Source organism: Dendronephthya gigantea, unplaced genomic scaffold (assembly GCF_004324835.1).
Source record: "Dendronephthya gigantea isolate DGI-Jeju-01 unplaced genomic scaffold, DenGig_1.0 000095F, whole genome shotgun sequence".
Taxonomy (NCBI): domain Eukaryota; kingdom Metazoa; phylum Cnidaria; class Anthozoa; order Malacalcyonacea; family Nephtheidae; genus Dendronephthya; species Dendronephthya gigantea.
Window position 1 is genome coordinate 660112 of NW_021163105.1, and position 24376 is coordinate 684487.

Genomic DNA, 24376 nt, shown 5'->3' on the forward strand with positions numbered 1-24376 from the left:
GGTTCCTCTGGCTATCAACGCGCACTAAAGTTTTAAGATCATTGATAAAGACCATTGATAAAGACCATTCTATGGAAGAATAGTTTTTTGAGCTTCATGTAAGTAGAAAGAACTGGTTACATATGTCTAATTAACGCTTACGTTAGGAGTTTTCATTTAAAAGATTATCCTTACAAATAACTTGTTTTTTTTTTGCAATGGTTTTGGCCCGTTTTGTATGTTCAATGCATGACTAAAATCTACCTGTCATTTTGCGGAAATTATGTTGATAATAAGCCATACGTAATGACATCGGTAATTAAAATTTTTGTGTGCTCATTGGATACGGTTGACAATTCATTCATACTTATTGATTTGTTAATTTGTTTCGCTCAGTTTGCTTGCGTTTGCATGGTAATGAATATTTGAGCAGCACTGCTCGCTGTGTTTACTAAAGAATAAAGTTATTCTCAAAGACAAAATATCCACAGCAAGTTTCAGAAATGGTTTAAACTGAACAGCAAGCATATTATGCCTTACGTCACCCCGGGTAAGTGTTGCATGGTCTTTTACGATTTTCATGTTTCAAGGCTCGGTTAAAGCTTTTTACTTAATATGAACAATCGCCGAAGTGAAGCTCCCTGATGCAGTATTTGGAAATTAGGCTAAAATATCAAACATAATATAAATAATAACCCCTATAACTCTGCAGTTGACGCCAATCACAACGGCCTGTATATTTTAAAGAATAATTGTGAGGTTCGAGCATGTTTTTTGCCAAATGATACAGCGAGTTAGGAGCATTATGAATATTAATATTCTTTTAGAAATTTTAATTCGCACTGGTATATAATAGGCAATAAAGTGATATGCTTCTAATTGCGTGTTGGCCTGCTGTGATTGAATGGCGAGAAATACCAAATATAACACACCGAGGATTAATTGCTTAGTTTTTTATTGTGATTCGGTCATTAGGAATTCACCGATCAGTGCGCGAGAATTGTGACGCAAGAGTGACTTTGATTATATTGTCTGCACAAAACAATCGTCAAATTGAAATTTCGCACCGACCTTCATGAGTTAAGCAGATACGTGTGTGTTTGATATTTTGTATAAACGAGACTAATCAGTGAAGCTTGTGGATTTGTGTATTTGAAAATCAAGGAAAGAACTTAGTTTTACCAGAAGAGTTTTTAAATAACTCGAAGCTAAAGCCAGGTAATAGCTTATAAACTTAGTCACTGCGATGTTCATAACAACAGGATATCGTTGAGTTTTTCGTGGCCTTTCAATAATGATTTGCTCGACTGGACAGACCTCTAGTAAATACACAAAATAGGTTATTTCCTCTGATATACGCCCTACTCTAGTTTACTGCTTTTTCTGATTCTAATTATGCCTAGTTAACTTGATTAAACTTGTTTTATATCGTATGCATGGTAATGATGTAGAATTACCTGCAGAGAGCCGCCGAGATTACAGCAAAAATCCGCTCTTATGATTACGCTTTCACGGCCTGAACCACAGCCAAACATAAGTCGCATGAAAGAATGTATCCTGTGACAGAACTAAGGAATTCTCACTTTCCTAGCGTCGGGTCAATAGTTAATAAGCTGCTCAGAAATCAGTCAAATCGTCTTATAACATACTAGAGTTCTTAAGTTTAACTACAACACTCAACAGCATGTACGGAATTGCTATTTTGCGTCTGTGATATAAAACATTCAATGAATTCTATCTAATTGATTTTTTTTTCTACTCAAGAGCATGTAAAAAGATTATCAAATCAACCGATACAAGATTTTGTTTATTTAAAATTTAGTGAATTCTGTGGAGATCGACACTGGAATGAATAGAATTCATACGAGTGTCTCTATGGTTACTCAAACATTTGCTCTAAAAATTTACTTTTAAGACATGAATTCTTATGAGATGAATGCTTTGTTTGACTGATTGCAAATTAAAGGAATCCTAAAGTTTGATTTTATCGCTACACTATCGTCGTTAACCGTTAAGACGTTGAATATATGAATTTGCATTGGTTCTGTTGCTTGAATTCCTTGAAAGATGGGTCGTCCATATTACTATAAGTCGATAACCAAACAGTTTTTCCAGAGAAAACGACGTATACGTGTTATCTTTGAAAACCAAATAATGCCGGACACTTCAATTGCCTGGTAATCTTTTATTTTCATAGGATTGCATGATAAATTTTTGATCAGGAAAGACTCGCTCAGTTGCGATGATGCATGTTGCCTAAAATAATCGCGTCGACGTAAACGAAGGGGTTCAGAAATTAAAAATAACTCGTTTGGTTTTTCAGGTGTTTCTTGTGACGTATTGAAACAGCAATTGGTTTGTTTGTGTCCCTAAATAATGTGAAGTAGTTTTATTTTAATAATATGGATCGCTCTGGGTGGCCATAGTTAATAAGACTGAAGTTCATTCAGTATTTCTCCTCAGCCTTTTTTGAATTTTGATTTTTTGATTAAGATTTATCATTGATATTACGGGAAACTAGGGGAATATGTCTGTGACCGTAAACTGTTATTAAAAGATAATAAAATATCGCGACAGTTATATCGACCGGATGCAGTAATCCGCATCCTCTTTTATTCAACGGTTAACAATTTAACATACATCTGAGTGTTTCGTTTCCAAAACAGACCGCCTCGTTGTCCACGCTTTTGGAAAATACGTACTTTTAAATTATGATGCAGACTTTTTCAGTATGCTTAATCAAATCTCCATTATTTGAGAACGTAAATCCGTATATTTATACGTCATGCAAAGCAGGTAACCTCTACTGAACAGCTGCTATACAACACATTCGTAATTATGTTCAAATGAAAAATTTACTGGTGTTGCTAAAACAATAAACAAAGCATCTCGTAGATACAGCCTTCAGACATGCCTATAAGACTGAGGTATATTTTCGGAAACACTTAGTTTCAGATTGCAACTGAAAAGTAGACAGACTGCAGCTACAATTCATCCTATATCCAAGACGTTCTACTTCTTTGAAATGGCCGAGAAGGAATTTATAGGTCAATAAATCTTTAACTTTTTGTATTGTACTGTATTGTATTATACATAATACATACACACGATTACCACTGCATCCGAATGCCATTTTAGTCTTGGCTTAAACGCATTTTTGTTTCTTCATGGTCTTTCTATGTTGCTATATCTGAAGCGAGATGCACAAAGAAAAGCAGTTTAATGTATTTATAACATGATCTCCGTATATTCTATTTTTTATAGTTGAAATGTTCAATAACGGTTTTGAAGCTGACACCAAGAAACCTTCCAAAAAGCCCAGCTCCAGTGAACCGGTGGAAAAAACACCCAAAAACAGTTTCAGAAAACTATTCAAGGAGTTTGCATCTGACACGAGCTTTGGAGGGATTTCAAAAGTCAGTTCATCTGATAGCCATTTACGTCGATTCATTTGGCTCCTGATCTCTACTACATGCTATGGTTTCACCATATATATGTGCTTACAGCTGATTGAGACGTTTTTGAATCGACCAATTAAAACTGAAGTGGACATTGTATATGAAAAGGTGGGTTTAATTGTTCACTTCCCTTTCTATCTTTTATGTAACGTATCACAACTATACTTTCATTGTGCGTCATTTGTGCATCGTTGAGCTCTTGAAGTGTCTTGAAGTGTTATAATTAGAGCATTTTGCAGTTTGATAAAGATTTAAGCCATGGAATTAATCGCGTAGATTTTCAACGCGGTCTTTTCATTTAGAACATCGATTTTCCTTCGGTGACAGTATGCAATCTCAACCAGTACCGTCGATCACGAATTAGGAATGTCTCGTCGATCGACGAGATTATCAGGATGTACTCTGATGCAAAACGAAATAAATCAGACGGTTCTAACTTTGAGAACTCAATCAACAAACAGAAGCGCGCTTTTAAGAAAGAGTTTAATAATGATGTTGATGATGACGATGAAGGCGATATCAGCGATGATAACATTGAAATTGATGAAGATTTCATAATCGAAGAATTGGTTGCCATAAGATCAGCGGACTATGATTTGGAGGATTTAAAGAAAGCTGGTCATCAATTCAATACTATTTTGTCTTGTACGTGGAGAGGATTTAATTGTAAAGAAGGGTAAATGCTTAGTTTGCATTCGGTCGTTCTGTAGTGTGTTTCTAAACGGCCTTAACAAGATGTGGTGATTTAGAGCGAGTGAAATTGTTAAATACGTTTTTATTTTCAGGTATTTCGAGAAATTTTGGGTTCAATCCTGGAATTGGAAGTATGGAAACTGTTTCACATTCAATCCTGGAGCTAAAAAATCCGGCGGACCTCTAACCGTCTTTCGTACAAGCAAACCTGGACCTTATTATGGTACTTACTTCATCCTTACCAATGCTTCACACTTTCCTATTTTTTCACCATCCAGTGACACTTTATAGGCCTCACTCTGGAGATGAATATTGAACAGCAGGAATACGTGAATGAATTGACTGACGAAGCGGGAGCAATCGTCATAATCCATCGTGCGAAACAAATACCATTTCCTTATGACGAAGGAATCACTGTTCCACCAGGATTTTCTTCTTCGATCGCCATCAGAAAGGTATAGATTAGGAACTATTCAATCTGGCCTTTTTATGAGCAATGGTGCTAATCTTCCTCGTATATACTGAGTAGTTCTATGAATTCTTAACTGTTGTTAGTGCAGTGTTTTTAGAAAAGAAATCAGGAAATGCAAATGAAACATAATGAATAAGAAGTTGTCTGATTTATAGCTGATAAAACTATCTCGTATAAATGAACCAACTTCATCTACTTTGGGTATTTGTTGATAACATCTTTATAAATTCTCTTTAGGAGACAATAATAAGAGCTGATCCATTTAAAAATGGCAGCTGTAATCCATCGACTCACCTCTCAACTGACAATATTTACAGTAGTTATTTAAATGGTTCCGCCAGCTTGTACTCAGTCAAGGTAAAAGTAGTAATTACTAACACACGAGTTACTCCTAAATTTGCTTATCGTTGTACGAGTTCGAGGAAATTATCCGGTACTGCAAGAAAAAACTTCATATATTTTTTTCTTCAATTTTTAGGCTTGTATGCAATCGTGTTTGGCTCGGGCTCAGCTTGATAAATGTAAATGCGCTGACCCCAAGTATGCTAATTTTATCGACCGGATATGTGACGAAACAGAACGTAAGAATTGTCGTACAAGTTAAACCGGTTTTCCACTGGCGATTTTTTCACGCGAAAGAAACTTTATTTTATTGGAACAATTTTCCATGTGACAGCCATATCACAGGCCATATATATAGAGAGCTCACTGGGTAACAAGCAAAGTAAAATGTCGCTTTGCGCGAAAATTACCGCTAGTGGAAAACCGGTTTTTATACTGCCTTATCTAATCGCTCCAGAAACGGACACATATTGATATTTTGTCTTTTTTACTGAAGTTGATTGTATGCATAATGTCAGCAATTCCTTCAAGGAAAACAGGCTAGGATGCAACGAGAGATGCCCGCAACCGTGCATGTAAGTTTGACAATATTATTTCATGAGCTGATGTTATGAATTCTCAGGGATAATATTTAATATTTATATGTTTTAATAGTTAATATACAATAGTTTCGTACCACAGCGAGTCAGTTTGACGACTGTATCATTAGTGAACATTACCTCGCATTTGCATGCATGCTTTTCTGAACAACCAACGTATACAAACAAACTTCACCTTAATTCTTCAAAAGATCAAATTGACCACGAATGTGAGAATCTTTGCTCATACACACAGAATAAATGAAGCTTGAAATCATAACATTTGTTTTTCAGTCAACATGGTTTTCGCCACAATTTAGGGATGTCAACACTGACGTCGAATGCAAAGGTGAGAATTATTTTCGTATTAATGAAACTTAACTCATCTCTCTGACGTCTTAAAATGAACTTTAGGTTACATATTCGTTTCTTTTTTCCGCAGGAATCAAAAAAGAAGAAAGATTTTGGCGATAAGAAGGGTCCAGATTTCGACTTTGAGTGAGTATAATCATTGTCTAAGTTTAGCTAACACTGTAATTGTCATATGCAATTTCGTAAATTTAACTTTGTTTTCTATTTTGTCCAGTGAGAACTTCCTGCGAGTTAAAATATTTTATGACGAGTTGAATCTTCAAAAAATTGTCCAGTCCACATACTATGATGTAAGTAAGGCATCTATACGATTCAATTGAACCATCTTTTACTGAATTTCTGTCAATGTTTTTGAAGTTTAATATCTCCTGCTAGCAGCGTGGGATTCTCACTGTATCTACCATGCAGTGTTTCATTTCAATGGTATAATTCTAACTTCTCATTTCCAGTTGTGGACGTTACTGGCTGATATTGGAGGACAACTGGGGTTATGGATTGGTATTTCAATCATATCCATCGCAGAATTTGGTGAACTTTTAGTCTCGCTTTGTATTGTTGCCGGACGAAAATCTCGAACAAGAAAGACGAAAACATCTGAGATTGAATTGCATTAAAGCCATAAAAGGTCTTCAACTGTGGTATCGAGGTAAAAACTAGGTTAGTGAAAATGAAACATTAGGGAATAGTGTATGTAAACCCGCAATTAATGCAACAGAAAATATCCATGCATAATTTCATCTAATCGTATTTGTAATCACAACTGAAACGCTCGGCATGACAGGGAAAGAAAAGGTTCTTGTAGAACCGACCGAGCAATTTTGTAATTATTTGTAATTATTGTAGCTATATATTGCACGACAATTAATGGAATATATCTATACTTGATATGTGCCAGCTTCAGAAATCTACTACATCAAAATGGATGGAATTGCTTAAAGCTATAAGATTGATAATTAGACATGTTAAATTGCAATTTAAGCGACAATAGTTTAGAGTTGTCCGCTCCGTGTTTATGGTAATCACAAGTAGCGTATATACGAAAGACCCTGGGTACGAGGTACGAGAAGACGTTTCCTAAATTATGTCTTTAAATAAATGTTTTCAACAGAGACAAGTCAATGTTTGTTTTGCTTTAAAACTTTCATTCGGTTGGAGTTTGAACGAAGAAGAAACGTATCCTGGTTCAACACAGACCATATCGTGATACTAGATAAGAGAAATTGCAAGACTTTTGTAGTTATCGGACGGTTAAAATACAGCAAGATGTCAGATTGGAAATGAAAGATTTCTTACCTCTTCATCTCCAAAGTCGGACATTTGTTTCGCTTTTTCACTCCACGGATTCCAAATAACTATAACACGAAAATAATGCAGTCAATGTCTCTTCCTCGATCTATATAAACTGATTTTGGAAATACTGACACCCAAAACGATATTCAACCTATACACAGATTCCACATCAGGAGAAATGAATGAAACTTTTCCTACCTGCATCAGGAAAATTTTCCTTTTTTATTTGGATGTTATGATCTCCAGTAAATAGCAAAAGTTCGTTGGAAGTTTGTTTGTAAACACTAGGAACGAGAAATTGGGGCTTAGCGCTGTGCATGAATACGTTCTAGTTCAAACAAACGGAAGCTAAAATTATATACCTGTCAACGTTTCCAGAGATTTGAACATATTTATCTGTTTCTTTGCGTTCTCCACCATTAATCTGAAGTAATGTAAGCGTCGTATGGCGTCAAAAAAAAACATCTTCTAACCGGCAGGATGGCATGAAAATCCTGTCAACCGATAACGAACCTTGTCGATAAAATCACAACCTTGAAGACCTTGTATTTTCACTTTTTCAACATCCACGTTAAAGTACGTGTGCAGAAGAGTCGTGAACTCGAATTCTTTAGAACCTGGAAACGATTATTTCATGAGATTTAGTAAAACCGTCTACAAGAGTGTAATGGATAAAGTGTATATGTATAGCTCAATAACCGACCTGTGTTTTGAATATTTACTTCCATGATAAACTCTCTGTCCTTCAGGATGAGTGTATACCAGAACTTAAAACTAAAATAAGAAATTGAAGCTATTAATTATCGCTAGTCGCTACTGAGTTACAAACGAAATACTTTTGCAAATGTTTAACGGCTTTTCTCAGTGCTTTTAATCAAAATAACTATTGTATGGCATTAGTCAAAGTACTTATAATTCCAAATTTTTCTCAATTCCTCGGTGTCTTCTAAAAGAAGAATAGCTACGATATTTCCATCTTCATCCTTCCATTAAAAAAAGAAGAAAAAAACCGGATTTGTTGATTGAAGACTGGAGTAATCGAGTTTAAATAAAGCAATTGCTGCTATCATTGCTATGCAAAGACAAACTAAATGGCTTTGGTTTTGTTTTTATCCAAGTTCTATCTTTCAAAATAACAATCGTTTGGTTCTGTCTTGAAATTGGAAAGAAAACGGTCGGGAAAAGTTCACCAATTAAGTAATGGCCTGTCTACATGGAGCGAGTTATCCCGGCTAGGCGAGATTAGTCTTTCATTATATGCAGTTTTCACCTCGCCTAGCCGGGATAACTCGCTTCATGTAAACAGGCCCGCCCTAAAAGACCGACATTTATCAATTATTGGACGAGGTCGAGCAAAATATCGTGATTTGTCGGTGGCGAGCAGATCAATTATTTGCCGATGCCGAAGGCAGAGGCAAATAATTGATCTGCGAGCCATCGACAAATCACGATATTTTGCGAGAACCGAGTTCAATAATTGTTTTATCATTCACCACTCAATTTTCAATTCATTCACCACTCAATTTTCAATTTTGAGTTCGTTTTATCGGACAGTTCGGCAAAGCGAGTCGCCATTGTTTATAAAATTGACATTAATGCGCATGCTCAGAGTATTATTTGCAGCTGAGTATTATTTGCACGCAGTTAACTGCAGGTAAATTAACCAATCAAAATTGAGAATACTATAAAGTGAATGATAATACAAATGATTGGGGCTCGGGGGCATAGAGATGGGTCGGGGGTGACTACTTTATAATGCGAGCTTTATGAAGTATCCAAGGAAGAAGCAAAATGGCAGCCTTTAACCAACACGTGGTGAATGGTGAAAAATTATTTTGAAATTGTCAATCAAATACGAAGAATACCAAGTATTGGAACAAATATAGTGTACGTAGAGCTATATCTGTCAACCGAATCGTAAAAACATTGTACGCTTGAAGCCGTATATGCGATGAAATATTGGATTTTGGTGAAACCGTTAAACCAGGTGCAGTGCTGTTTATATGTCACTATTATGCTGTCGATTATTTATACGCTGTTGCTGTTAAACATATAGTAATATCTTGTGGTATTTTTCACCTTTAGTACCCAATAACAGTTAAGAAATCTTCTGCCAGCATCTTTATAAGTTTTAGTCAAACCTAATCACATGATTCTGCAGTGAGTCAGTGACCAGTTGAAACTAGGTAAGTACGTGTTTGATTTTATTAACTAGACCAAAAAGTGTAAAAATCTATAAAACATAACAAACGTTTGCAGATAAAGCATGCCAAGTTTCATGTTTTATTTTTTGTTATACAGAGATTGAATATTAAAAAGGAAGTTAAAAGGACAGCCTTGGATTATAAGAGAATTTCAACCTTGATCTTGAGACTGTTGATTTTAAGGTAGGTTTAGCAGTAAAACTTTGATGAACTATGTCATGAAATAAATCAGTGATATCAGACAATTCATCATACAAAAATGCTTCCCAATTCACACATCCTATTGCAATTTTCATTGATGGAAAATGTGTAATGCCTGTTCTTACCTTTTCGGGCGATTTGTGGACTTTCCAAGTTTCAGTTCTTGCAAAACCATGCTGTGGTCCCAATTCCCATGGACCAAAATTTGCTAATAAATTTTACAAACACAATATACTGTTGTATTCGGCACATCATCACATAAAAACAATCCTGAGGTAATTAAAACCAGTTCTTAGACTTACGAAAGACCACTGGTATTCCACCTCTTATTGCTTTCTTGCCATTGTACACTGCATTCTTACTATAATCAATGTGAAAAGTTTTCTTTCCAAAACATAACAAAAACTGTAATAACAATAGTGCGTCATTTGACTTGGAAGCCTTGCTACATTGGCCAATCACCTTGCATGTTATGGTATTAAGATCAAGGCTCCCAGCCAAGAAATGTATTTGCAATATTATCAGGTTGCATTATCAGGTGAAATAACATTAAAGTGCATAGTAGCAACATAGATCAAACCTGACAAATAACATTTCCCTTCCTCTGCATTTCCATGATGTGACAGTGCCCCCTGTGCAAAGTTCGCATTGATTCAGACCCATGATGAATCCTTCATTTCAACTTTTGTACATTTTATGATTCTTTTGTATAACAATAATTTACATACCATGTAAGCAGACCTCTACTTCACTCGAATCATCTTTTTTGAGATGAATTTTTGGAAGCTCATTTGCCATAGCTTCTGCAACTGATTACCACAGAACTTGATGGATTTTATTCAAAAATCACGCTTCAAATGAGCCTCAAATACGTGGCAATCTAAATTTAAGTACAACTTTTAAGTATCCAGGCAACTATTAGCGTTTGATGTTTGAACATGGAACCGCTTGTTCCTAATTTCCAAACTTTCGTTGAATCGCGCAAATTATATAACTCTGCACGAATATTTGTGTTTTATTTATATACTTTGCAACATTCCATTCCATAATCACATAATGATTAATTAAATTTGCAACGTAAATGTAGCAAAGTGTCGGGTACTTCATTTAATAATAGTTTAAAAGATCGTCATCAGTAATCTGTAGTCAGTCAGATCATATTGTTGTCACTGATAAGAAACGTTTTTATTCAGCTGTAGCACATCCATAGTTGTCTAATACATTGAATAAATATATTTTGTGTTGAATATACAGACATAGAGACAAAGCGTCCCCTTGTCGACCCCTGGGCGAGGAGTTACGATCTCTCTCGAAAAAGTATTCGCGGATTATTCATATTTCACTTGCAAAACCAATAATCATTTACCACGAAATGAACAGGTGAATGTCGGTGAACAAACAAAGAAAAGTCGTATAATTTAAAATTCATAACACGCTGCTTGTTTATGTAAATTATTTCGAACCAGACCGATGAAATACTTGTAAGTTTATTGAAGAAATAGCCTCAAAAAGCTGTGGCCGTCATCAGCTTCAGAGAGCCTGGTTTTCCATTTCAAACCATAGTTATTTGTCTTTGGTTGTTTTATTTTAGTCGAAGTTTTATAATTGTAGTTTCCTGTTATGAAATCTGATATTGCAAGAGAACAGACAGGCTTGTAAACAAAAAAATCACAAGATGAGAGTCATGAGATGTCATACTTGAGGAAGAATAGACGAACATAGAGTAGGAAGTGTGGATCCTATTGCTTTCTCTGACTAGAAGACACGCTTGAACTGATCCATTGCATATGCAAATATTTGATACACGACGAAAGATTCCTCTGTTGTGATATTTACGAAGCCTAAAAGTACTTGACGTCGATTCTTACGTAATTGCAGATTAAAGCAAAATTATAACACGTTTGATTTCTTCTGCGGGAACGTTGCTTTTAAGCAATAACTTCAAGAAGGTCTAATTCGTCGACCGCGTATGTAAATTGCTGTCAATAGTTGTACAATACCTGTTGTGGATCTTGAAAAAACATTGGCTCATCTACGCTTTCAGAAACTACGTATTATCTACTTCCTCTCCATCTCAGACAAAACACATCAAGTATATAACCTGCTCGCGTTATAATGTCAATGAACGAGGAATACGATTATCTGTTTAAGTTATTATTAATAGGCGATTCTGGAGTTGGGAAGTCGTGTATTCTTCTTCGTTTTGCGGATGACACTTTCTCAGAGTCGTACATCAGTACAATCGGGGTAGATTTTAAGATACGAACACTGACGATCAACAACAAGTTAGTTAAATGTCAAATATGGGATAGTGCTGGTCAGGAAAGATTTCGTACTCTAACGACGGCGTATTATCGAAGTGCTCATGGAATTATCCTCGTTTACGATGTCAACGACCGTGAAACATTTTTTCATATCGAAAACTGGCTTCAGGAGGTGTCGCGTTATGCTGCTAGTGATGTGAATAAAGTGCTAGTTGGCAATAAATGCGATATTTTAAACAAGAGAGAGGTCGAATATGAAACTGCTCGTGTTTACGCTGAGAAATTAGGAATATCCTTCACCGAAGCGAGTGCTAAAGATCGTACAAACATTGATAAGATTTTTAATATTATGGCCAGGGAACTTGTCGAGATGTTGGGTGAGAATAGAGCAGAGCTGCCGGTTGAAGAGGACAAGGTGGAGTTGAGCTCTGGAACGGAAGTCTCCAGCAACAATGGTCGATGTTGCGGATTTGGATAAATTTTTAACTCACCCACAATGCGAGGATAAATACAGATATTCTCGTACGATTTTTGCCACGTAACTTGTTTACTTTAGTTTGATTCAGCTTCGTTTATATAATTGGGGTGTTAGGAAACGCCAATTGTTACTTTCAGTTTGATCTGTGACTGGTGACTATGTGGAGTGTTTGATGCTAGTTCAGTTGTTTGATGTTTGATTTAAGATCATTTGAGAATTTTCACAGTGCAAAATTAAGGCTTTGGACAAATATTACGTTTGCAAATTTCTTCAACAGGCTTAACAATGTTGACCTGTGCAAGCTACTATGTCACCAAACAGTGTTCTGGCTGGGTCTATATAGTTTTATCCTTCCTAAATTGCTCAACAAATAATCTCTACGTATTTTTTATTATTTGCATTATTATATACAAGAAATCTAATGTTTACAAAATTAATGTTATTGGTAGTGAGGTAGTCCTTAGACGTACGTGTTCATAATAGTACAATTATTGTGCAAATTCTGTGTGTAAATTGTTACAAATACATGCTAATAATCACAATAAAGAAAAATTAGAATGTATTGATGACTTTTATGTCAAAACATTTTGTCTTTCATAATTGCATTTAGAATATTGAAAACCACAAATATGCACATCAAGTGCTTTCCAATAAAAGACCATTAGACCATCTAGAATTAGAACACTCCTTCTGCTTATCAAGGGCCTATTAACTGTAATTGATATGAAAGGATTATCACAAACCAGAGTTTGAAATAAGTTAGACCCAGATACTGTACAGTACTTGTATAATGTTTCATGGCCTGCTTGGAGTAATGAGGAATATATTTTACATCTTTTCATATGTCACGCTATGTCCACATGTTTTACAGGTCTTTGTCCACGTGTCAGTACCTTCATCATACACCTCTCCACCAGGTTCTCCTTCGCCTGGGAACTCATGGGTGTGATGGGATGAATCTCGCTTCCATGTGCTTGTCCTCACAGCACGACGGAGCTCTGCACACGATTGAAATGAAACACTAGAAACTTTGCTGGACAATATGAGGGCAGGATGAAAGGGGTATAAGGCAGGTTATCAGGGGATATAAAGCTAGATAAAGCTAGAAGCAAAAGATGATTGGTTGAGCCATAGAAGACCTGATAGTTACCTTTCACTTTCTTATCAAACAATTTCTGTTTTTTCTTCTCTTTTGCATTAGCTCGTCTTTCCCTCTCTTCCTCCATCGCCTCTTCATCTCCCCAGATTTCCAAGGATCTTTCAACCACCTTTGGGTTTAAAATAGCATGTATAATTGGGCAAATCATTTGGATATGGTGCAGAGAACATGCTCATTTCTTACCTGACTTTTAAGAAATAGTTTCATATCTCCCCAGGTTGACTTATGAGGATTCTTCTTAACAATGCATTGAAGTATTGGTTCTCTCCTCTCTAGATCACAATCTTTCAATAGGAATTGCTACAAAAAAAATGTTTTAAGGAAAGGTGAAGACAAACCCTTTCATTTGTAATTTCACTCTCAGCTACATGTCTGATTTTCATATGTTGAGTTCTTAGACTTCTCTAGTTTGTACTATGGCTGTCTGATTGGATAATTTTACTCACTGTTTTTGCATCTGTCTTTGTAATTAATGCATGTTTGTCATTATTATCTCTGGAAAATAAGTTGAGTATATCATTTTTGCAGAGTAATTTGGTCACTATGCTAAGAATCCTTCAAAATATTTATTGCAGGAGTTATATAGAAATTGCTGGCTGCTCTAACCAGCAATACTGGATACACATTACAATTTTTTCACCTGCAGCTATCACAAACTGTGACAGAAAAGTTTTTATGTAGGAATGATTCAAGAAACGACTTGCCACATTCAGCACATTTGAGCTGTTCAGCACCAAGTTCAGGACCTGCGTGATATTTCACATTTATAAGTAAATCATTTTATACAAAGGATGCATTGATGCAGTTTTTTTTAACACCTGGTTCAAAGACAACATTTAATTCCTTCTCAGCCTCAATTTGATCGTCAATATCGAGTAAAAAGCCTCCACCAGTATCCAAAGTTCGACTACTGGTAGTCACCCCTAATATAGCTTCACTCCTTTCTTTATTGTTTGAAGCTTTGCTCGCATACGGATGTTTCGCTAGTCGGGCATTTCGAAGCAGTACCGCACGCTGCCTATTGCGTTCAATCCTAGCACGTTGTTGATCTGTTAGAGCTGCTTTTGCCTCTGAATTTTCCATTTATAAAGCATTTATATGACAAGAACGTCCGACATATTTTAGGGAACACTATATGCCGTGTAGCATGAAGTTCCGAGCAAGCAAACTACCTCCACTGAACTGCATTTGACTGGAGTGGACCCTTGCATGATTGCATTACTGTCGTTGACTGCGCGTATAAGTTTGACACTATAGTAATTTATTATCGTTATTTAACCATTAATATAATAGGCAAATATTAACAATTATAATGCAATAAAATTGTGAACAAGCTGCAAGCAAGTGAATAGTTCAACTAATTGTTCTACTCTATGGAACCGCGACCAAATCTTCATTCCTAGTTTCATAAGCCAGGCTTTGCCTTGAAACTTCGTAAGTGCTTTTGGATTCAAACAACGCCTCTTCGCAATAGCATCTCCAGGCCATTCCCTCCCCGTTGATATCGCCTCCTATTCTTGCAAACATAGGGCCGCATTCATTGCTTAATGCAATGTTTTCATCACACCATTTTGACCGTCTGTCCATACGACCGCAGCCTACAAAAAAATTAATAGAATTTGGCGGGGCTACAATCTAGTCGATAAAAATTATCCAAGTCTCTGTCAACTTGCGGTCTTCACGTTTACTCTCCAAATGTACGTAGCAAAATACTGCAGTTTCTAATGTGAATGAATCTCACCTTGGACAAACATTTCAGCATTCGTTATCATCACGAGATCACCGACAATCCAACCAGGTACATTTCTCCACGACAAGAGATCACCATTGATATTCTGACCACCGTTTGCCATGCTCTGAATGCAATCACCTGACATAGCACTTGACCAAATATTCAAACTTGTCAGTTTTCCAACAAATGATCTGTAGTATGAGCCTTGTCTCTTCGTAGCACCGATGACAAACTTTCCTCCTGCCAAAAGTTGACTTGCCATTGTTGCTGTGGAATAATTACCTTGTCGGACTGAGTTGCGGTAGAAATTGATTTTGCTGTTTTTTCGTACGACGCAAAGAAATTGCCAGTGCAGGTTTAAGATGGAGGAGTCTGAAATAGAACTGAAAAAAAGTAGGAGTTTATTTCTTGGCGGTATTGCATGGTTGTAGACTGACGATGTTAGTAATCTCGTGCATGTGCCGATGATAGATGATAGAGATGATGATGGTAGGTGATGGTGGTAGTTGGTGATGGTGTGTGATCATGGTAGTTGGTGATGGTGGATGATAATGGTAGTTGGTTATGGTAGGTGATGATGGTAGTTAGTGATGGTGGATGATGATGGTAATTGTTGATAGTGGGTGATCGTGGTGGGTGATGATGCTTCAGATCACATTTATGAATAAGTTACTTTTTATAATGGCTTCCTTTGACATATACAAACAGATGACACGTCTTGTCAATCCCAAATGAGACTGCAGAACCAATTTCCCCTGGAACATCGTACGAGACTAATATTCCATCATGGAGACTCTTCATCCAGACACATATAGAGAACTGATCAAATGACGCAACCGGGTCACGTGATAACACATAATATTGTTCCTCACTTGATTGATAATCCAGTTCAAAATTCAGACCTTTATCTGAAACAGAGGTTCTCTATTTAGACTTAAGATTTTATTCAGCATTATGTGGGTTTAATGTCACTTAGCCATCTAACATTTAGAACGACTTGAGCACAGCGTATTAAGAAAGCACTTACTTGTGATGTGGCGAGTTGTTGGTTTTACCACTTGTATGTTTCCAACAATATTATCAAATACTTCAGACCATGCTAACATATTCCCTTCTAACCGTTCTCCTAAATTAGCGATGGTTTCTATCCTCTCTCCCGAGAACGCTGTATTCCAAAGGTTCAGATCGTTAATCTGTCCGATGTAGCCTTTAAATTTATCACTGAAACCAGATGCTTTATATTGCTGACCAATTACAAACTTTCCTCCACCTGGGACAAATTTGTTCTTCTTTTTTTTGGTTGTCAACGACTGAGGAGTTCCGTCGATGAAGATGTCCAGTCGACCGTTGATATTGTCCCAAACAACGCTCAGGTGATGCCACGTATTATCGTTGATTGGTGGTAGACTTGTACTGCAAATGCGATCAAAAACGATTTTAAGACTTTTTCTTTTGAGTAGAATCCTAAAAGACTAAAATCTATGGACAGCTTCGAATGATCTCTCCTCATCTTTACCTGCCAAATCAGTTATAAATTGCTGTTTCTAGTTTACCAACTGTCTCCTTAGATATTTTAGAAAAAACGTACCTAAACTTTGTCTGAAGAAGCATAACCTGACCATGGAGTATTCCGCCATTAGGCGTCCCAATATGGAAACCAATGTTGTCTGCAACGTTGTTGTCTGTTTTGTGGGAGAAAAAGTCGTATTTTTTTTCTCCTCTTGAAATCTTAAACCAAGTGCTGAACGTGAACTGGGTTAGATCTGTTGTAATCATATTATCCACCTCAACGTAGGATCGCAATGGTTCTTGGGAGGAGAAGACAAGGTCAAACTCATCTGAAACTGAAAGATAAGATACTTCATGAGTTGATCGTTATGGTCACGACGACGCATTAGTGAATATGATGACAGTCGAAATGACATCATCATCCTACCGTGTATCTTGTTCTCACAATGCTTCCCGTGGTAATTATCTCTACATGTACACACATATCCATCAGGCTCACATGATCTCCCACAACGACCATCATTTAAGCATAGTTGCAACCTTAAGCACTTATCCTTAAACAGAAAAATGTGTTGTCAAACAATGGTTTTGTAGATTGTATGGCCTTCAGAGCACGTTTCAGTTTTTTAGGAGAACGATTATTTATATTTATATCTCAAATTGAATGCATACAATTTATAATATTCTATTCAGTGAAGTATGATTACTTACCAGGCCAATATTGCGTATCTCAAAGGTTTTCCAGGTTTTCTTTTCATCTTGTGTTGGAAACTCGTATTCTCCGGTCGCCGCCTTTGAGATATTGCAGTTGATTTTATCATGAGGATCAGTGCTATAACTGAATATGGTGCAGTTCAGATTCCGCAGACATTTGCTGCCACATTCCAGCCAAGAATTTACATAGTGACTTGAAATTTCGTCTTTAATCAGCGGTTTATCTAAATTCAATAGCATTGGTTAATAAAACGTGGAGTTTCAAATGTCGAGTTAACCAACGCATAAATGCATGAATGATTTGCGGAAATGCATGCTATATTTTTAAAGATAAAATGATCAAGAGGTTCGAAGCTGAGCAGGCATTTTTAAGATAAGCATTTGATCTATTTGGATATTCTTGTAAGCAATTAATTAAATCGATGCAAAGAACAGCATATGTTAAATTTTCTATGGCCAATATCATCTTTTCTTCCGCAGTACAACACTTGATATAAAAGAGATGATCCTTACTGGACCTCTAGGAAGAACACTTTAGAACTGATAGAGCTATCCAGTATAAATAAAGTTAGTTTAGTTTAGGTTTCCTCCTGTAGTAACACTGGATCAAAAAGAGATGATCCTTACTGGACCTCTCGGAAGAACAGTTTAGAACTGATAGAGTTATCCAGTATAAATAAAGTTAGTTTAGTTTAGGTTTCCTTCTGTAGTAACACTGGATCTATAAGAGATGATCCTTACTGGACCTCTCGGAAGAACAGTTTAGAACTGATAGAGCAATCCAGTATAAATAAAGTTAGTTTAGTTTAGGTTTCCTCCTGTAGTAACACTGGATCAATAAGAGATGATCCTTACAGGATCTCTTGGAAGAACAGGGAGAAACAGTTTTGAAGTAGTAGAGTTACACGGTATTATTAATAAAGTTCCAAAAAGAGTTCATTATAGTTGAAAGTGTGTTCAAGAATATTCTTCCAAACACTTTTTTCAATGAGCATACAGTAAAAGTACAGGAAATCTGATCAATTAAAAATTAAAGTATAAGAACCTTAATCACATTACCTTTGCTTACGGCTTTAAAAACGCCTTCTTTAACACAATTATCGGTTTTAGCATCTACAAATATGAAACACGAAGCCAGCAACACAATCATGCAACAGTATGATTCACACAAACCTGAGAACCGCATGTTTTGTATAGAGCAAGTTCGGAGTTATATCGATTCTTATCAAAGATGTTCAACTGATTGTTACTCCACCTGATTGCATGCATTTAGCTGCAATTAATTATTCATTAGATGGATTTTAATCCATGAAGACGCTCAATGGGAGCATGCGTATTACGTAAGCAGCTTTGAACAATACTGAAAAGCATTGCTGATAATTTCTACCCATGCAACTTTTACTTAATTGTCGATATTCGTAAGTTTCGGAAATTCAAAGATGCCTTAATAAGTCGAAAACAAGCGCAGCGTTTAAATTATCAATCTCAATTAAGAAGGCAGGCAAATAAATGCAGCAATACTGAAGATGATTATTGTTTCTTTAAAAATCATTATTGTTTTTTTAAAAATATTTTTTATCCTAGCTTTTTCGAACAGTTAAGAGGACTTGGTTTATTCTTGATAAATTAATTGTTCATTTTTTTAAAGATTTTTTTTAGTCCCATGTATTAAGCATGCAATAAGACATCAACAATTCGATATTATCTTTATTTGAAAGCATGTGGCTATATTCAAAAGGATTTCAATATTTCACTGAAATATTTCTATTAAAATGGAAGTTCTTTTATAGTTTCACCACAAAATAAGTTCATTACGAAAAGCCCCAACAAAATGCGCGTATTACTCTCTTCTAAGATCAATTTGCGTTTTGGATAAAGTAAGTGACTTCTTCTCAGCACGAAAAGATTAAAATTACACAAAATTCCGCCAGGCAAAACGAATGGTTTGATGGCAAACATGCAGGTAGTTTCGTAAAAGATAGGGCTGCTTTAAACTGAATCGTTAAACACGTCAAACAACGAGCTTCGTAGGAAAGTGTCACACGCAATTTGTTTCAAGGCTTTTGAAAAGAAAATACAGTTCTTTTAGGCGTTATGTCGAATTAATATTTAATATAAATACAAATTAAACACTATTTCAACTAAAATGTAATCTAGGAAGTCGACCAATATATCATGATGTTCATCCGTGCAAATTAAAAAATATCTATAATGATTTAGATCAGCCTTTATATGAGTCTCCATCAATTATATAAAGGCATATGAAAAAATGGACATTGCAAAATATTAATAAAAAATTTTGAGAGTTTAATGAACATTTTAAATTATTTGCTAATGTTTATGTTAACATCTCAATGAAATATAAAAGTGATTATCCAAAGTTGTTGCTCTCATATTTACTCCAAGTTTTCGTCAGATAATTTCGTCAAAGAGAAGTGAAAATGATTTTTAAAACGTTCCTCGTTTTGGCAAGTATCTTCTTACAGACTGCAGAAACAAAGGAAGGGGTGTCGTGCCGTCAGAGCTTCTTCAAAAAGCTTGAAAAAGGTGAGGGAAAAATTTTTTCTGAAAGATCCCAGTTGTCTTCGTAAACGAATGTCTTACCTATGATATGAGCCATGGCAATATCTTAGCTTATTTCACTCTCTTGCAAACCAATCTGTATTCAAATGTTCCGATAAATTTATAGTGAGTGGCTGTCTTCGGAAAACTCTTTATTTTTTAAAGGTTTTGGAATCTCAGAAGAAAAACTTTTGGACACTCATGTTGCTTTTTCGTGGTTTGACTGTGTCTTCCTGTGTCTGGAGAGCGAGAAAGTCTGTGTCTTGTTTTCCTACTTGGCTAAAAAAGAAAATAACACAAACTGTCGTTTATATGGGAAGGATTTAGAAGAGGACTCGAATTTAGGCCAAGATTTAGAGAAGAGTTTTGACGATGGCGAGGATTTAGTGGCTCACGTCGATGGGATAAAAGATGAATGGGAAATTTACAAAAAATTTGTCGATACTAAATCGGTAGGTCGTTAATGTACTCTGAACTCACTCCCGGGCAGGAAACACTTCCCAACTAACATTAGATAACAGCCTCCCTTTCAGCTGTTGCCTCGTATCCACTCAATGAATTAAACTCTGGAAGTGCATTTTAATTATTTTTTATTAACACAAACATGCAGTTGAAGCTGATATTCGAATGCAATTACTATTCGCATGATATTAATTCTTTTTTCATAATTGAGGACAAATTGAACATCATCATCGTCGGCGTTGCCTGGAATATTAAAACATACATGCCCATGCATATGCATCAACTGTTTTCCTAAATAAATTGTTTAATGAAGTTTTTTCACTAGAGAGGCCACAGTGCGCCAAGCTAGTTTTATTGCACCTTTTAACGAGTCACTTGCGGGTATTAATCCTCCAGTATATATTTATTTGCAGTAAAACAGTTGCTTTCTGCCAACTGGATGACATATTTGGTTTCCTTAATATTTGTTGTAACACTTGTAATCCCTTTATAGCGGTTGTGTGTGAATCAAGGAGTATGTTTAAATGGTGCTACCTGCGTGACGGATAGCTGTGAATCTGAGGGATACAGATGTGTGTGTGATAAGAAGTATTATGGACAACGGTGCGAAAATGAGCTCAGTGAGTATCAGTGAGTGATTTACTGCAAGAACTGTCCACATCTGAGCTGCTGATATTTGTAAAGATAAACTAAGCATTTAACTTACACTTTAAGATGATTTTGATCTGGTGTTTCCTGGTCAGACGGCGGAAGGCGACGACGAATCCTACATAATGGTCAAGGATGCCGTTCAATCCAATTTCAAAGAATTCACGTTCTCAACTTGGATCAAAACCAGTTTTGGTTTGAAGCGATATCGTCTCTTCACGTACACCTTGGGGGAGAACTCGTTGATTGAGCTGGGTCTTAAGATAAGAACTTCCCCAGGAGAGAATTCACCTCTCGTTCACACGTTTGTCCTTAATGGATCAGATCCTAGTAAAAATATACTTTCACAAACGTACTGTATTTTTATTCATTTTAGACTTTAAAATTCACACTCTGAATTCACTCCTTATAGTTTTGGCGAAGTAAAAATATATGTTCTCCATGCATTCATTGTGTCCTAGGACTTCTTTTCAACCAATCAACGACAATGTTTGGCATCACGTGGCTCTCACGTGGTCCGAGGATGGTGAATGGATGACATTTGTTGATGGTAAACTTCTAACGATACGAAATCATTCTTCCCTTGAAATACCAGGAGGAGGTATGCTGTTAAGTGTTTGATAAAGAAATATGAAATGATCAAGGATTATACTGCTTATATCCTAGAGAATTTTGTACCTCAAAGTCTACTAGTATCCCTCAAAGTCTAATAGTATCCTTTTAACTTTAAAAAGGTGTGATATACATTGGGAAAGCTCCTGGCAAGAGCGTATTCAAGGATGATGATGGATTTGTTGGAGAACTGAGTCGTCTGAATTTTTGGAACCATATGCTCAGCGGTGAAAAGATCGAGCAAATGGCTTTATCGTCAAATAATGATTCTGGAAATATTATCCGTTGGTCCAAACTCCTTGATTCTACTTTTGGTAAAGTTAAGATGATAAAACCATCAACCGCAGTTAACTCAGGTTTGGACTAATAAATATATCTTTTCGTCTGTGCAGTCTGTCTTATTCCTGATATTCACCTTTACTTTCTTTATTTCTTTTTTTGTGCTATTATCATACTGGCTAAGAACCGTAATATTTTAATGCAATTTACGCATTATTATTTTTCATTTCAGAAAAAGAATTAGATTTTCAAATACATTTTCCTGTTAGTAACTCCAGTCTTCGAAGCAGCTTCATTTCCTGGCCTGTCACAAAAGCACTTGATTCGCTCGCAGTCTGTTTCTGGATCAAAATAATATTGTCGACATCTAATAATACTGATGATTTCACCTTTATCTCGCATCATTCAGATGCTGGTGATAAAGATTATTTTGAATATGGTGTTCATTTGCAGAATGAATATCGCTTGTTTGCAGGTATTAATGGGACAAAGATCCGGAGGTAATTGGCCTCGTCTCTACGACTCGTCTCTACTTTTGAAATATTCTGTTTTATGGTATAAACTTAAAAAATTATTAGACCATGCCACAATTGAAATATTTTTCGAGCGTCTCTAAAAAATAATCTTATTTTCTTTGTGTTTAGTTCAGAAAAGGGTGAAACGGGGACAAACGGTGAATGGCATTTCAACTGCATGTCCTGGAATGGGAAATCTGGTGATGTGGTATTCTTTCATGATGGAATTCCACTTGGACATAAGCGTACAGATGGATCATTGCGAGCAGTTTTACCAAGCGTTGGAAATATTTCCTTCGGTTCAAAATGGAAATACAATGGAAGTTTGCGTGTGAATGAACTCACTTACGGCAAAATAGCCTATTTGAATGTGTGGAGTTACACTTTACCTGAACGAGCAGTACTGCTTATGTCCGCAGGGGGTCTAAATATCAATGGTGACGTAATGGCTTGGAAACATGTTCAAAAATGGATTGTGGGATATCTACCTGTAGTCAATAGAACTGTAATCTACTTCCCAGGTTGGTCCGTTATTGAATGATCTATCATTATTACCCCCGGCAATTGTATGTATAAAATGGTAGTTAGCTTTAAACTATAATGATCCAAAACGATAGTGCCCAGAATGATGACAGACAACGTTTATAATGCAATATGCAATAGAACTTTAAAGTGACGTTTTTCATCTCTATTCTATGCCGTAACAACAGAAGGAACTAGTCTAAATGCCATTATTTTTGCAGGTTATTCGGTTCTGAAGCGAAGAACAGAATGGTGCTATAGTCACGTAAATAACGTTAATGCAGCATGTGGTTCTCTCTACGCCCGTCTTGGTAATAATAGAATTTGGAAGAGCATGCAATGGCGTTGTTACTGCGAAAACGTTCTGGTCTGCTCCAAGTTTACTTACAAAATGGAAGTCAAATACAAACATTTGTCGGTGAATGTTGATGATAAATTTATGTATAGTCATCACCGTGATCTCATCAGGATAAACTAAGCTTTATCTTAATTGGTAGTATTTTGGACATGGAGTTAGAACTTAGAACTCATTCGCACAGTCATTTTATCCCTAATTTTGCATAGCTACATAAAGACATTAAATCCACGCATGTTACAAGTTACTCAGAAAATGTTTTCTGTGATACACTTCTTTGCAAATCGCGGATTAATAGACCTTTTCAGCTTGCATGCAAATTTCAGATGTTGTGACCATGCAATAGCCAATAAAACTTAACCATTTCAGACCATATGACTTGAAATAGGTTAGTTTGCTTGCAAGCTGAAAAGGTCTATTGTTGAAAATATCCAAGAGACATCCGCTAAGTTTGGCCGTTGCCCTCTTATATAACGAACTTGGATTTCTAATAAAGAAAATAGGAAGAAATACAGGTCTCATATCTAATAGAAATATATGTCATGCTGTTAAATTGTTTATCACCGTGTTTGTTATCTGCAGATGGAAACATTCACGACATGCACTCACTGTTTTTCGTCATCATTGCAGCTGCCTGACGTTTGTATGATTTAAAGACCTCTTTCCATCGGATCATTGACATTGTCGTCCCAGGTATTATCATTAAGGTTCAATCCAGCTCCCCAGGGGGAGGAAAGGACAATTCCCAAGAAAAAGTCGGCGTTTACGTCAAAGGCAATATAGATAATAGAAGTTCACGTTGAGTTTTAGACCAGTTAAATTATATGTTTGAGCTTTTTTGCATTAGGTTTGACTCTGATATGGAAACTACGACGCTTGGACCGGCCTTATAATTCGTGAATGCGAACTAATTTGTTCCAATATAACCAGGGATCAGCGTGGCAGCGTCTTCAAACAACTTAGCATCAAATGTGGT

The 24376-nt window shown here is 36.2% G+C and overlaps 6 protein-coding genes across 9 annotated transcripts; 3 read left to right on the forward strand and 3 right to left on the reverse strand.

Annotated features, from left to right (window-relative positions):
* The first annotated feature begins 376 nt into the window (after nt 1-376).
* On the forward strand, nt 377-7003 carry LOC114533841 (amiloride-sensitive sodium channel subunit alpha-like). Of its 3 annotated transcripts, none has more exons than XM_028555453.1 (12): nt 377-529; nt 3244-3545; nt 3740-4113; nt 4223-4353; nt 4422-4585; nt 4840-4959; nt 5081-5183; nt 5441-5519; nt 5817-5871; nt 5965-6020; nt 6109-6184; nt 6344-7003. In XM_028555453.1, exons 1-12 carry the CDS (start codon nt 511-513, stop codon nt 6506-6508), a joined length of 1644 nt encoding a protein of 547 aa, XP_028411254.1. In that variant the 5' UTR covers nt 377-510; the 3' UTR covers nt 6509-7003. The 3 variants fall into 3 exon arrangements, with proteins under 3 accessions (XP_028411254.1, XP_028411255.1, XP_028411253.1); XM_028555454.1 differs by lacking the exon at nt 377-529 and adding an exon at nt 1020-1197; XM_028555452.1 differs by lacking the exon at nt 377-529 and adding an exon at nt 2845-3026.
* On the reverse strand, nt 6981-10638 carry LOC114533852 (putative glucose-6-phosphate 1-epimerase). Its single transcript, XM_028555470.1, has 11 exons — nt 10318-10638; nt 10170-10221; nt 9892-9950; nt 9715-9797; nt 8094-8167; nt 7888-7958; nt 7698-7801; nt 7547-7608; nt 7383-7468; nt 7188-7246; nt 6981-7100 (listed from the first exon to the last, which is right to left on the reverse strand). The coding sequence occupies exons 1-11, from the start codon at nt 10385-10387 to the stop codon at nt 6996-6998; spliced, it is 825 nt and encodes a 274-aa protein (XP_028411271.1). The 5' UTR covers nt 10388-10638; the 3' UTR covers nt 6981-6995.
* Nucleotides 9539-24274, forward strand: LOC114533843. The gene is made up of 11 exons (XM_028555458.1): nt 9539-9571; nt 19932-19992; nt 20173-20459; nt 20963-21089; nt 21184-21469; nt 21579-21718; nt 21852-22085; nt 22241-22508; nt 22653-23044; nt 23267-23915; nt 24031-24274. Exons 5-10 carry the CDS (start codon nt 21243-21245, stop codon nt 23521-23523), a joined length of 1518 nt encoding a protein of 505 aa, XP_028411259.1. The 5' UTR covers nt 9539-9571; nt 19932-19992; nt 20173-20459; nt 20963-21089; nt 21184-21242; the 3' UTR covers nt 23524-23915; nt 24031-24274.
* Nucleotides 11193-12801, forward strand: LOC114533859 (ras-related protein ORAB-1-like). The gene has a single exon (XM_028555478.1). The coding sequence runs from the start codon at nt 11705-11707 to the stop codon at nt 12329-12331; it is 627 nt and encodes a 208-aa protein (XP_028411279.1). The 5' UTR covers nt 11193-11704; the 3' UTR covers nt 12332-12801.
* Nucleotides 12804-14616, reverse strand: LOC114533853 (DNA repair protein complementing XP-A cells homolog). The gene is made up of 6 exons (XM_028555471.1): nt 14309-14616; nt 14131-14236; nt 13937-13985; nt 13674-13790; nt 13482-13599; nt 12804-13329 (listed from the first exon to the last, which is right to left on the reverse strand). The coding sequence occupies exons 1-6, from the start codon at nt 14571-14573 to the stop codon at nt 13160-13162; spliced, it is 825 nt and encodes a 274-aa protein (XP_028411272.1). The 5' UTR covers nt 14574-14616; the 3' UTR covers nt 12804-13159.
* LOC114533848 (sushi, von Willebrand factor type A, EGF and pentraxin domain-containing protein 1-like) lies at nt 15514-18788 on the reverse strand. Of its 2 annotated transcripts, XR_003688092.1 has the most exons (6): nt 18505-18788; nt 17443-17669; nt 17159-17285; nt 16811-17060; nt 15896-16635; nt 15514-15605 (listed from the first exon to the last, which is right to left on the reverse strand). XR_003688092.1 is itself a non-coding variant. In XM_028555465.1 (5 exons), the coding sequence occupies exons 1-5, from the start codon at nt 18629-18631 to the stop codon at nt 16203-16205; spliced, it is 1164 nt and encodes a 387-aa protein (XP_028411266.1). In that variant the 5' UTR covers nt 18632-18788; the 3' UTR covers nt 15826-16202. The 2 variants fall into 2 exon arrangements, 1 of the variants encoding a protein (XP_028411266.1); XM_028555465.1 differs by lacking the exon at nt 15514-15605 and having other exon boundaries at nt 15826-16635.
* Nucleotides 24275-24376: the final 102 nt, after the last annotated feature.

Coding starts and splice junctions, on each gene's coding strand:
- LOC114533841 (XM_028555452.1), top strand. CDS start 3,005: ATGGCCGAGAAGGAATTTATAG. Junction 5,872..5,964: donor CACTGACGTCGAATGCAAAG/GTGAGAATTATT, acceptor TTTTTTCCGCAG/GAATCAAAAAAGAAGAAAGA. Junction 6,185..6,343: donor TCCAGTCCACATACTATGAT/GTAAGTAAGGCA, acceptor TCTCATTTCCAG/TTGTGGACGTTACTGGCTGA.
- LOC114533852 (XM_028555470.1), bottom strand. CDS start 10,387: ATGGCAAATGAGCTTCCAAAAATTCATCTCAAAAAAGATGATTCGAGT. Junction 9,798..9,891: donor TGGAATACCAGTGGTCTTTC/GTAAGTCTAAGA, acceptor AAAATTTATTAG/CAAATTTTGGTCCATGGGAA. Junction 7,802..7,887: donor AGTAAATATTCAAAACACAG/GTCGGTTATTGA, acceptor AATCGTTTCCAG/GTTCTAAAGAATTCGAGTTC.
- LOC114533859 (XM_028555478.1), top strand. CDS start 11,705: ATGTCAATGAACGAGGAATACGATTATCTGTTTAAGTTATTATTAATA.
- LOC114533853 (XM_028555471.1), bottom strand. CDS start 14,573: ATGGAAAATTCAGAGGCAAAAGCAGCTCTAACAGATCAACAACGTGCT. Junction 14,237..14,308: donor AAATGTTGTCTTTGAACCAG/GTGTTAAAAAAA, acceptor AATATCACGCAG/GTCCTGAACTTGGTGCTGAA. Junction 13,986..14,130: donor ACAGTTTGTGATAGCTGCAG/GTGAAAAAATTG, acceptor CTTATTTTCCAG/AGATAATAATGACAAACATG.
- LOC114533848 (XM_028555465.1), bottom strand. CDS start 18,631: ATGCGGTTCTCAGGTTTGTGTGAATCATACTGTTGCATGATTGTGTTG. Junction 17,286..17,442: donor AGATACGCAATATTGGCCTG/GTAAGTAATCAT, acceptor TTTCTGTTTAAG/GATAAGTGCTTAAGGTTGCA. Junction 16,636..16,810: donor CTTCTTCAGACAAAGTTTAG/GTACGTTTTTTC, acceptor TCGCATTTGCAG/TACAAGTCTACCACCAATCA.
- LOC114533843 (XM_028555458.1), top strand. CDS start 21,243: ATGGTCAAGGATGCCGTTCAATCCAATTTCAAAGAATTCACGTTCTCA. Junction 21,719..21,851: donor CCTTGAAATACCAGGAGGAG/GTATGCTGTTAA, acceptor AACTTTAAAAAG/GTGTGATATACATTGGGAAA. Junction 23,045..23,266: donor AACTGTAATCTACTTCCCAG/GTTGGTCCGTTA, acceptor TTATTTTTGCAG/GTTATTCGGTTCTGAAGCGA.